Below are 12,093 nucleotides of genomic sequence, written 5' to 3'. Positions count from 1 at the left end.
TCAAAGTGCAGCAAAATTACAGAAATTATGGCTTTTTAAGCAGAAGGAATATAGTCAGGTAGATTACCAATTTGCCTTTACTAAAGATGCACAACTCACTCAGGTTAGGGATGGCTGAACTGTGTCTTTCAGTGTGGCTGATTAGCAAGAGACAAGGAAGGTTTAATTCAGCCTTCTCCAACATGAGGTCTTCCAGATGTTGTTGGACTCGAACTTCCATCATCCCCTGTCAGCATGGCCAGTGGTCAAGGATGATGGGAGCTGTAGCCCAATAACATCTTGAGGGGACCAGGTTTTGGAAGGAAGGCTGGCTTCATTTGCAACTCATTCCTTCCTTTTCTGTCTACACAGCACAGAAGAACTTCAGAAACATCCATCTCCCCACCTGGCTCAAGCATTGGTTCCCCCAACAGAGTCATCTGTGTAAGTACAATTCTGTGGCTGAAGCAGGCCATGTAGTGGCTGGAGGACTGGGCATTGCAGCTCCTACAGGTGAAGCTTGGGAAGACATGCCCTTACGCAATCCGAGGAAAGGTGAAAAGAAGTGATCATCCAATGCACCCACGTGCATTGAGAAATGGATTCTTATGGACTGGGAACAAAGGCAAACATTTGGCAGTTTCAGCCCAAGATGTCTACACCACGTCCTTGAATGCCTTACTGCCAAAGGGCCCTGATGCTGATATGGCTTCTTTGAGCATCATCTGACTCAAAGGGTTCAGATGCATTTAGCCAAGGCAATTCATGGCACTGATTCCAATCCTGGCCTGCATTCTCCTTTCCCACTGTTGCCTCATCTACCTAGGATAACCCCTGTCACCTCCTCCAAGGTTCAATCCTTCCCATTTCTCACCTCTGGTAACAATCTGGCTCCATTTGTTCTGATGATGCCTTCAACCTGTTTATTCCAACTTGCCCCTTCTTACCCTTGCACCCCCAGTTTCCCTTTCTTTACCTTTCTCTTTGTGTTCGCGTCTCTGTCTTTGTCTCTCCCTTTCCTTAGGCTAAAGTGGATAATGAGATCCTTAATTACAAAGACCTGGCCGCTCTTCCCAAGATTAAAGCCATCTACGAGGTGCAGCGCCCTGACCTCATTTCCTATGAGCCCTATCACAGATACACATCGGACGAGACGCTGGAGAGATATAGCTATGGGGAGGTACAGCTTCTTAGCCATTTCACCTGGGACGTAGGGAGCCAGCAAGGTCTGCGGTAGAAAGACTTCTCTATAAACTATAGCTGTGGATCTGGGGAACCTCCAGATGTTGTTGGAATACAAGTCCCATCATCCATGCTGGCTGGGGCTGCTGGGACTTGTAGCACTCCAGATGCTGGACTTCCATGTTCCCCAACTGTGCTGTAACCCTATTCATTTTGATTGAGTTGTTTGAGAGTCACGATACATTTTTCTTACACTTACCAAAAGCAAAATCCAATTTTTTTATTGCTAAGTAGCCACCTTCTCAATATACAGAAAATGTCCATGTAAGGCCTGTTCTGAGTATACTGGTTCCATCCCTTGCTACAGGGATATAGATGGGGAAAGCACAACACCTTCCAGTTGGGGGGGGGGGGGTCAACTAAGTTTTTCTCAGAGTAGACCTACTGAAATTAATGGCCCTAACTTAGTTATATTAATTAATTTTAGTGAGTCTCCTCTGAGTAAAGCTTAGTTGATTACCACCCATAGTCTGTGTGGTCTACTCAGGGGTAAGTGATGAAGATCCAGTTACTTAAATGTACTGTGAGAAGTACAGAGTTATTTGAGGAACAATTCCTAAGGCTTATCCCTCAGTGTCAAACACATCCAAGGAGCTCCCTTCAGCTTTGTCTTCATATGTCCAAACCTCACTGAAGATTGGAAAAGCATGGGGATCACAATAGCCTTGAAGCAGAAAATGAGGCAAACAAGCCAGGGCTTTCTTTTCAGATGTGCAGAAGTATGGAGGTGCTCACTGATTCACTATAGATTTTTTGATTCTCCAAATTTTGTGATACAGTTCCTAGTTGTTGTTTTTTTAAAAAGTGCCGTAATGCAGGCATAAATGCATATTTTATAATAAAATGTGAACAAAACTGTGCATTTTAGAATAAGATGCATACAAAAATGAGAAAGGATAAAATGCACAATTTTGTGGGGAAAAAATATGTAAAAGAGAATTCTAGGTACTTTAGTTTGTACCACACACAGGGCTTATCCACACTTTGCTTGTCCCATGCCTAGAAACCATGGATCCAAGAGGTTTTATGTGTTTCCCATTCTTCCTAGGCACAGGTCCGGGCGATTTTTTGTTTGCCACACTGCTTTCCCCAGGAAAACCTGCTCTGAATCGGAGCAAATGTCAACCTGTGCAAAACCCGATCGACATTGGCTCTGATTCAGTGGCAAAGAGCAGATTTTTGCAGGGAGAAAGCAGCGGGACAAGCAGATGCATGGATGAGCCCACAGTTTCCTCCAGCAATCCTCAACAAACTCCAGCACCCAGAATACTTTGAGGAGGGAAATGTGCTTTAAAGGTATAGCATGCACATTCTCCCCTTGTTCATGGAAGCCTCACTTTGCAGGGCTCAGAGATGGTGTACCTGCAGTTGCAGATTTCCTGACATGTTTGCACTGAACTGTGCTCTTCTTGATCCTATATTGAGTGCACTGCAGCCAGGCCGGGTCGGGAGTGTTGCTTCATTTGCTGCAGTTGGAAAGCCTTAGGAGTGAGCTTTCCAAAAAGGAATGGTACCTCATATCTTCACTCTTGCTTTCACAAGCATTGCTCTTGTGAATACAGTGGTACCTCGAGTTAAGAACTTAATTCATTCTGGAGGTCTGTTCTTAACCTGAAACTGTTCTTAACCTGAGACACCACTTTAGCTAATGGGGCCTCCCGCTGCCACCGCGCGATTTCTGTTCTCATCCTGAAGCAAAGTTCTTAACCCGAAGTACTATTTCTGGGTTAGCGGAGTCTATAACCTAAAGCGTTTGTAACGTAACCTGAAGAGTCCATAACCCGAGGTACCACTGTATGTGCTAAAAGTACTTTGTATTTTGTAGAGGAGAAGCAGCAGTTCAATATGAACCTGCAGGGTGGGTCAGAACCACAGCAGGCATTCATTTTCCCTGAGAAAGAAGTAAAAAAGGAATGAAGGTAGAGTGGAATTGCTAAAGGACGGCATCTTTATCATGTTTGAATGAGCATGCATAAGTCTAATACATGGAATATGTGGTGCTCATGCTGGCCAGATTCATGTCTCATACTGATGGCATCTGCCATGCTAGACTCATCCTTTATGATATGTGCTGATCCCCTACAGTAGTGAAAGCAGGATCCTATGGAGTTTAATATAATATCCGTAGTCTTGGGTGTGCCATCTTATGTTCTATTGTATATTAAACCCATATTTGTTCACATGTAGAGCTTAAAAAAACAACTGCTAAATGTGGAGGCAATAAGGGAAAAGGCTGGAGCTTAGGGTGGGTTGTTCATTGAAAGATGGGGAACTCCAGTGAGGACTCCTGCTGCATGCACACATGCACGCGCACACATGCGCGCACACACACGTTTGCTCCTCCTTTGTGTTAACTTTGGAGTCTCCCTCCCAGGTTTTCTCAATCCCCTGACAGCTCTAATAAGGTTGTAGGTCTTGCTAAGTGGACAGTAACTTGCGGGAAGATGAACTGTGCTGTGGCCTTGAGCATTCATGTCAGCTTGTAATCATTTCCCCCCCACTCTCTTTCTTTCCTCGCTCTTCACTCCCTCGTGGCTTGTCTCTGGTCTCCTGTCACTTCTAGTCTCTTGGAACACTCTCTCCGTATTCTCAGGTAATCATACGGCACACAAGACTAATATGAGGGCCCATGTGGCATTGAGTTGAGGAACTGTCTGCTGACAGCTGGACCATGAAAGCCCCTTGGCTGGGTACTGAAGGGTCGAACTGCATTGCTACTAAGCCTTGTGGTTAGACACTGGAAGGTGACCGTCCCCCATGACAATGTTAAATTAGGAATGCTCAGGGTAAAGCAAACTGTCTTTGTAATGTCTCTCTCTCTCTCTCTCTCTCTCTCTCTCTCTCTCTCTCACACACACACACACACACACACACACACTGCCCTTGACTAGAAAGAGAACAGTCTGACCTGCACAAAATTAAATCAAAAGTAGAGGGCTAGGATTTGCGCAATGGGCAGTGATGTGGGACAGAAACTTTTCCTAATGCTTTGTTTTCCCATGGAAAATGTCCATAGGTTCATTTAATAACAGTGAAGGGGTGCCAACTGCAAATATCAGGAAAGTTTCAAAGTTTTTAAATACAAGTAAAATAAACATGTTCAACTAGATCACTATCTAGGGCAGTGATGGCCAAATTTGGCCCTCCAGCTGTTTTGGGACTACAACTCCCATCATCCCTAGCTAACAGGGCCAGTGGTCAGGGATGATGGGAATTGTAGTCCCAAAACAGCTGGAGGGGCAAGTTTGGCCATCACTGCTTTAGGGCATCAGAATTCCCCCCCTCCCCCAATGCAAACTGGAAATATTCTGAGGCAAATTACCCTGTGTATTTGCATAGGAAAACATTTCTGGAATATCTTCCAATTCCATATTTTCCAGAAAACCCACATCGCTGGCCAGGGGTCTCATGTGCTTGCACCTCGCTAAGGGCTGAGTCTTTTGCCATCACTGCTCTTTCCCTTTCCCAGGATATTTATGAAAGCATGGACATCCGACAGAGGCGAGCCTCCAGCCCCGGCTACATCGACTCCCCCACCTACAGCCGCCAAGGCATGTCCCCCACCATCCCACGCTCACCGCACCATTATTATCGCTCAGGTAAGCGGAGTACACATGCAAAGCAGAAACCAGCGCTGTGGCATCATCAGGACATATGCGCCTCTCTCCGAGGCACATTCAGGGCCGGAACATCTTCCCATTCCCAGAAGAGCTTGCACTGCGAAGCCTCGCGTCTCAGTGGTGGTGGGGAGAAGGCCAAAGAGGGCACACTCCCTAGGCCAGTTTCCTCTGTTACGGAGGAACATTTCTGGACACCTGGCCAACTTTGCTACTGTCTGTCCTCAGGGTAGAGATGGGTTGATTACTGGGACTTCACACTCCACTGGTGCATATGCCGCTCTCCCTTTTCTGTGGCCACTTCAAAACTTCAAGGTCCTGCGCTAGTGGTGAAACGGAAAGGAGCAGATGATGTGGGAAGCAACGGATGCGCCAGGATTCATAGGCACACGGACAGAGGTGCTAAGGAGTTCTTCAGCATGAACACAACTGGCACTGGGTTTTGACATGTTGCACTTAGGAAAAAGAGCAGAGCAGAGAAGGAAAAAACGCAGAGAAAAGCATGTCTAGCAGAACTGGCTTATTCTGGGTCTCCTGTAGCATATTCCCCCACCCACCCACCAGAACCTCAGCCTCTGCCAAAATGAATTAAGTTGTACAACCGTCACTGAGCCTGCAACCTCTGGCACCAGCTAGCGCTGCCGGGTAAATCCTGGCATGGAATTTTGGGTACTACTGGAATAGGTTTAGAACTGTCTCTGATGACATGCACCTGTGGGATTTTCCTCTGGCTCCTCTTCATCGGTGGACCCAGCACCCCTCCCCTCACCGTGGCGTGTAGGAGTCTTCATGACCACCTCCCACCCCACCCCTCCATCATTCATGCATCCCCATCATTGGTTCACAGGTGGCTTGCTACTCTTCTAACATGGCTGCTTCTAACACCGATTCTCCTCTGCCTCTCTCTCTCTGTCTCTCTCTCTGTCTCTCTCTTTTTCTTTCTTTCTTTCTCCGCTGCTCCCTCCAATCTGCTCTTTCAAGGAACAGAGAGCGGGCGCAGCTCCCCCTACTATAGCCAGTTAGATGTGAGGTCTTCTACACCAACCTCATACCAAGCTCCTAAGCATTTCCACATTCCAGGTAGGCTCTGGAGGCCTCTGGCCAGCCTGTGAAGGAGCGCTGTATCTTTTTTGGTTTTGGTTTTATTTTTGCATGCATGCACGCACGCATGCATGCGCCAAGTGTGCATACTGCATGAGTAGTGCTACTGCCAGCCTAGAGTCAGCTAGCAACAGCAAGAGACATCCGCATGTCAGAGGCCATCCATAAACAAGACCTGCAGCCTCAACCCCCACCTCCCCCCAAGTTTGTTTGCACCCTCCCCGTGCAGCTTCCTCCCGCCTCTGCAAAGAAGCGATCCTCCTGTCCTTCTCGTTCCATTCTCTTCCCTCAAGGACCACAAGGCAGAGCTTGTCTGTCAGCTAGGAGCTCTTCTGCACCCATCCTTGACAGATAATTTATCTTATACTCCTCCTGCTCCCCTCAGGGCCCGCTGCACCCTCCCCCCAGATTTAACTGGGCTTGCCAGATGGCTGCTCCCCTCCAGCAGAGACTCCGGGGGCCACCAGGTAAGGGCCACTGCCGCGCCCCTCCTGCAGGGAGGGTGGGAAGGAGGGCAACACCTGCCCCTTTTCAGTACGCAAGTAGTTACATGTGTGCCCTCCCCACCTGCCCGACAGCGCAGCCTGTCATCAGCTTTGCTCACAAAGGGAATCTAGAATCATTAGTTCACTCCAAGCACGTGAGGCCAACACCTGTCCAAACACCTGGCAGCAGTGGAAGCCCTCGGCCTAGATTGAACTAGGGCAAGTCAAACCAGGGTGCCTTTTTGACAAGCACACACCCTCCTACCTGAAGCCATTTCCAAGATTTTGATCTCAAGTCGTTCAAACAAGCTAAGAAAAGAAACTCAGGGGCCTTAGGACGAATCTGTTAGGGGCAGGATGAAAACAAGTGACAGAATCCATGCCTGGTGGCTTGTTTTATTTTTTCCCCTCCCCTAAACTAGCTGTGTGTTGAAATCCAAATTTTACTTGGCAGCTGATCCTGGCAGTGCCCATGTTTAGCAGAGTAGGAGGAGACACTTGCGGATTTTCATGAGGGGCCCTTGAACTCACAGTACGAGAGAAGAAGGATGAAGTAGACCTGGAGTCCCACAGCTTAAGGCCTTGACTGCCTTGGCTATTGGAAGGAAAAGGGTCCATTTCACCTAGAACAGCCTGGAAGTTCTGGAATTTTCCCTGTCACATTTCCTTTCTGTCATTACCACCACTGGAAACGGTGTTCCGACGACGAGCGCCCCAGTAGATCTGGCTGACGTCTTTTATGGATGGCCCTTTGTCCAGCCCATCAGTAAGCCTTTGTGCTGGTAGGGTAGTTCCTGTTCCCAGCTTGCTTTGCTTCTCTCGCTCTCTCATTTTAAGAGACCCTGGCAGACATGTTTTGCTCTTGGGCAATGATGGGATGAGGGTTACAGCCCTGTCTCTAAGGAACCGACTCACAGATCATCCGGTGCCACTGGCAGACGAGAAAGACGTGGCCATGAGCACCACCCAAATTAGGACTTCCCTTCCTCTGAACGAAGGCAAGCCATCAACTGTGCCAGAAGGAGAAATGTCTGCCTGACCCTGCATGCTTTTAATGGTGAGCATGCTCCCAGCATGATCTCATGGACGCATTCTCTGTCGTATGGCTGTCTGTAGCACACATCACCCCTAGTAGGATGGATTCCTTCTTCCCCCATCAAACCAGCTCCCAACCTATCTCAGCTTTGCAGCTGCTTAAAATAAGGCTGTGAGGAGAAAAACACTGAATGGAGTAAGCAGGCAGTTGGATTGTGGGTGGGGACCTTACCCACAAATTGTGGCGGCTCTTGTGATTCTGAAACATTCACGCACTGGCTTCTACTCTCCTTTTCTGTCTCTTTCTTTCCTTTATTATCTTTCTTTTTGCCTCCAGCTGCTGCAGAGAGTAACATCTACCGGAAACCCCCCATCTATAAAAGACACGGTACAGTTTGGGCATGGCTTTGACACATATTTGGATACACATAATAACAAAGTCCAGTTCTGCTTTCGCAACAGTGCTGCACATTGAGTGTGGAGTGACTCTGTGAGCTTTGCAAAAGTTATATACCAAGTTGACGTTTACCCAGTGCCAGACCTGGACACAATGGGGGAAAGAATGCAAGTCTGAGTATCTCTGACTTCTGAAAAGGAAACTGCAACAAAACTTACATTGGGGCACGTTCTAGGTCAGGGACCTTCAGACGTTGTCCTAGGAATATAAAAAGGTCAAGGTCAAAATCTGCCTGGGTCTCCTCAGCCATAAGGAACTCAAAGTAGAAATGGGCTATTTAGCTGATAATCCTTACTCTCTTGCAGGTGAAAGGGAGCAACAGGGCTATAGGGCCAGTTCAGTTATTACATCCATCATGCATATTAGTATTAGTATATTTACACCAATCATGCACATGGAATTTTTCAGGTCCCTCCCACAAGGGGCTGTCAATCTAAAGTGCCACACAAGGGAGACATCAAGGGCAAGGATGAAAATGGAAGGCAGGGGTGAAAGGGAGAGGAAAGTGTGGTTGTTGCAATATGATGCGTTTTGACCTAGTAATAGCTGGGCACGGAGTTATACCAGAGGCTTCATAAGAAAAGGTGGCCTTTGAGGAGGGATCTGGTGGAAGGAAGAGAGGTGGTATCATGGTCAAAGGAGAATGGGTGGAGTTTTTTGAGGGAAAAGAGGCATTTGGGAAGTGGTTTAACTGGACTTCTGAAAGTCACAGGCAAGAAGGTATCAGGATATAAGTGAAGAAGGGGTCAAGGTCACAGAAGGCTTTGAATGCAAGGATGAGGAGCTTGTGTGGGGTCCAGGAATGCACAGGAAGCCAATGTAGGGATTTAAGAAGGAGAGTGTCATGGTGAGAGAAGTAAATGATATTGGCAGCTACTGCTGGAGACCAGGAGTGGCTAGCATGGTGGGGCAATATGATGGAGTTGCCTCCTTGACACCAGCATCACTGCTGCTTCCCAGGATGCATCAGGGCAGGGGTGAGGTTGGGGCCATCTAGGCACACCCTCAGGAGCTGGCTGCACTCCATGCTGACCCCAGCCTTGCCGCTGACCTGCCCCACCATGGAAAGCAAGAGTGACAGCTCCACACCACCATACCAGATGCTCCTGGAGGGGACTGACTAGAGACAATCAAAGCCCAAAGGTCAAACTGAGAGAAGATCAGGGCATAATGTAGATATTTTTTTTAATTTATTTTTTTGCTAAGAGAGCAGAAAGGAAGAAGAGCTGTCTTCTTGCAAAGTCATAGAGAAGCAATATGGCTTTGCAATGAACTTAAATAGGGAGGAAATGAGTGAATGAGAAGAGCAGAAGATAAAGCCAAGGTCTGGTGCCTGTCCCCAGGGTGGGTGGCCATACTGTCACTGGATAAGGAGACTGTACAAGGTGAGGAAGGCTAGAGAGGAAACGTCTAGCCTCGTACATGAGACGGCCATGAAGCATCCTAGCAGGAATATCACTTGGAGGTGTGGAACTGGAGGCTAGATGTTCTGCACCCACAGGGCCTGGGAAACTACAGAAACAATGTCCCTCCAGACTTCTTCTGAGTCAAAGCTCTTGGGAGCCATGGAAGATGGAGGAGCGCCCTCTGCTGGGCAGTCCCATCAGTGAAGAGGATGAGGGGCTTGCTCTGCACTCACCGATCTGCTTTTATTGCTTTAGAAGGGTCTTGTGGCTTTCCCCTTGAATGTGGTAACCAAGTGTCTCCTCTCTTTCCTTCCCCCTTTCCCTCTTCCGCTGTCTGCCTAACACCCTGCCCTGCTGGCTGCCTGCTCCCCACTGCATTGTAAGTACCTCCCTTTGCCTCTCTTCTTGGTACCAACAACCTCACCATGCCTTGCTCCTGAGAAGCCCTCTGACTTCCTCCAGCAAGCCTTGGATATTTTAAAGCTTAAGGGGGAAAAACTGCCCTTCTATTAGGACATAAAATAGCTTTCTCTGAAGATATATATATATATAAATACATTTGTGGACTTAATGCATGATCACGTAATGCAGATTATTTATCCCTAAGTGCTCTATAAAAATCCTCTTGTATGCACTGTCTGAAGTTCTGCTTGTTCTAATGTACATTTAAGGGCATATTTTCAAAGCAAAATCGCTCAAAACCAGTTATCTCCTTAACACACTTTATTTATTCTTGAGAGTATCAAACCAAGAATGAGAGTTGCTCCGTGTTAATTAAAACAGAAATAAAAGGGACGCGGGTGGCGCTATGGGTTAAACCACTGAGCCTAGGGCTTGCCGATCAGAGGTTCGGCGGTTCAAATCCCCGTCATGGGGTGAGCTCCCATTGTTCGGTCCCTGCTCCTGCCAACCTAGCAGTTCGAAAGCATGTCAAAAGTGCAAGTAGATAAATAGGTACCAAAAAAACCCCCACCAGAAATAAAAAAGTGAGTGTGTGTGATAAGAACATAAGAAAAACCCAACTAGATCAGGCCAAAGGGTAACCTAATTCACCACCTTGCTGTTGCAGTGGCCAACCAACCTGTGGGATCTGGTCTTTATTAGGATGGATTGCTATTCTGGATTAATTCTGGATTAAATCATATGTGGAGGGTTGGGGAGATGTCTGTGTTTCATTTTTAAAGAAAGCTGATATTAGTATAAACTTCTGTTGGTGCAAGAAGGAGCTTGTCTCCCAGGGTTAATTGCAGCTGGGATAGCAGGGTGGCACAAGTAATTTTCATCTGTTTTGGCCCATAGATACAAGTTTTTGGAGACTGGAAACGTGGATATAGGGGGGATCTGAGGCTTGTATGAGGATGAGTTGCTAAGTACAGGCTGCATAAGGCAGCTATTCTGTATGATAAGAACCCGTCAACCCAAAGCAAATCACACCCTAATTCTCTTTCACTGTTCCTTCCTGTGGCTGTTTTCTGGTGGCCGAGCTACATGGGAAGCCGTTCATGCCATTAGCAGTTGTGTGGATGGCTTTTTCTTTTTCTTGTAAATGGAGGTTTTACTACGATCAGATGGCATATAAATTTTGTTAAATAAATAAAATACAGTGATAAAATTAATGACTGTAAATTGCTTTGAGTCATGTGAAATAGTAGTAGTAGTAGTAGTAGGCAGGGAGGCAGAGGGTTGATGTGGATTAGGATTTTTGTGGGGGTTAGGGGACTTTAGTCTTTCCGTCATCGATGGTCCTGATCAGAGATCTCCACTTGATATTTTCATTTACAGAAAAGCTTCCATGGGAATAAACGGGAGCTTTCTCTCCAATGCAAAGAGCAGATATGAGGGAACTAATTCAGATCAGGACTCTCATGTCTCCCAAGGTCCCAAACTAGATCAGCCTCTGCATTTGCTTTTTACATTTTTGAAAGCCGTCCATAGAGTTTCATGTGACTGGCACCTTGTCTTGTTTGGTCCTAAGACTGAGCCAGTTTGGGCCATGCCCTGTGTCTCACTTTTGGTGTGATCATTGCTGTGTCAGGGTGCTTGCTAGTTCAGGGGGGTGGCTCCCACCCTCCTCCACTTGCCTGACCTCTTTCCCCTTCCTCCCATTGCTCTTCCTTTCCCTGCCCTCATCCAACTACCTCCCGCCCCAGTGCTGCACTTATCTATGAAGCTTGTGCCACTTGCTTTCTGCTTCCCTTCTTGACAAACACAACCTTCTCCAACCTGGTGTCCCCTCCCCTTCAGCCCCCATCAGCCCCAACTAGCATGGTCAGTGGTCGGGGATGATGGGAGTTGTAGTCCAACAGCATCTGCAAGGCACCAGGTTGGGGAAAGCTCACATAAAGGATGAGAATGTAAGCAGCAGTCGGTTCATTGATCCTGCTAGTTCACTGTTGTCTACAGTACTGGCCAGTAAAGCAGCTCTCCGTGGTTTCAGAGTGGAGTCTCTCCAAGCTCTACCTGGAGATACCTGGGATGGAACCTGGGAACTTCTGCATGCAAAGCATGCACCCTGCCCCTCTGAGCCACACAGCCCTTCCAGAATCTAGAGAGTGAACTGTGCCAGTAACCAACATGGAGCTGCGTTGTGCTCCAGCTTGGAAACTTCTGTCGTGGAGGCAATTCCAGGCCTGGCTTTAAACAGACACAGGAGTCTCCTGACTGAAGCAATAGGGATGGGGTGCAATTACAGGGTGCCAGATGTTTGTTGACCGAGGATAAGTGCTACCTTATCCAGTGTGGTGTAGTGGTTAAGAGCAGTAGACTCGTAA

At 47.4% G+C, this 12,093-nt stretch overlaps 1 protein-coding gene across 17 annotated transcripts in view; it reads left to right on the top strand.

Moving 5' to 3' along the window:
- ABLIM3 (actin binding LIM protein family member 3) overlaps positions 1-12,093 on the top strand; it is a 148,646-nt gene that overhangs the window by 121,064 nt on the left and 15,489 nt on the right. For 7 of the 17 annotated variants that reach the window (XR_014153987.1, XR_014153988.1, XM_081852095.1 and 4 more), the window contains 6 exons: positions 352-423; positions 1,004-1,159; positions 3,785-3,814; positions 4,691-4,820; positions 5,820-5,918; positions 7,797-7,847. Coding sequence is in view for 15 of the 17 variants with exons in the window: in XM_081852095.1 (XP_081708221.1) it covers positions 352-423; positions 1,004-1,159; positions 3,785-3,814; positions 4,691-4,820; positions 5,820-5,918; positions 7,797-7,847 (538 nt within the window). In the remaining 2 variants the exon portion in view is untranslated. The remainder of the gene's footprint in view (positions 1-351; positions 424-1,003; positions 1,160-3,784; positions 3,815-4,690; positions 4,821-5,819; positions 5,919-7,796; positions 7,848-12,093) is intronic. The other 10 variants (XM_081852108.1, XM_081852106.1, XM_081852107.1 and 7 more) reach the window with 6 other exon arrangements.

The sequence above is a fragment of the Podarcis erhardii genome (assembly GCF_964252035.2).
Source record: "Podarcis erhardii genome assembly, chromosome: 2".
Classification (NCBI taxonomy): Eukaryota; Metazoa; Chordata; class Lepidosauria; order Squamata; family Lacertidae; genus Podarcis; species Podarcis erhardii.
This window is presented reverse-complemented; position numbering and strand designations above follow the sequence as displayed.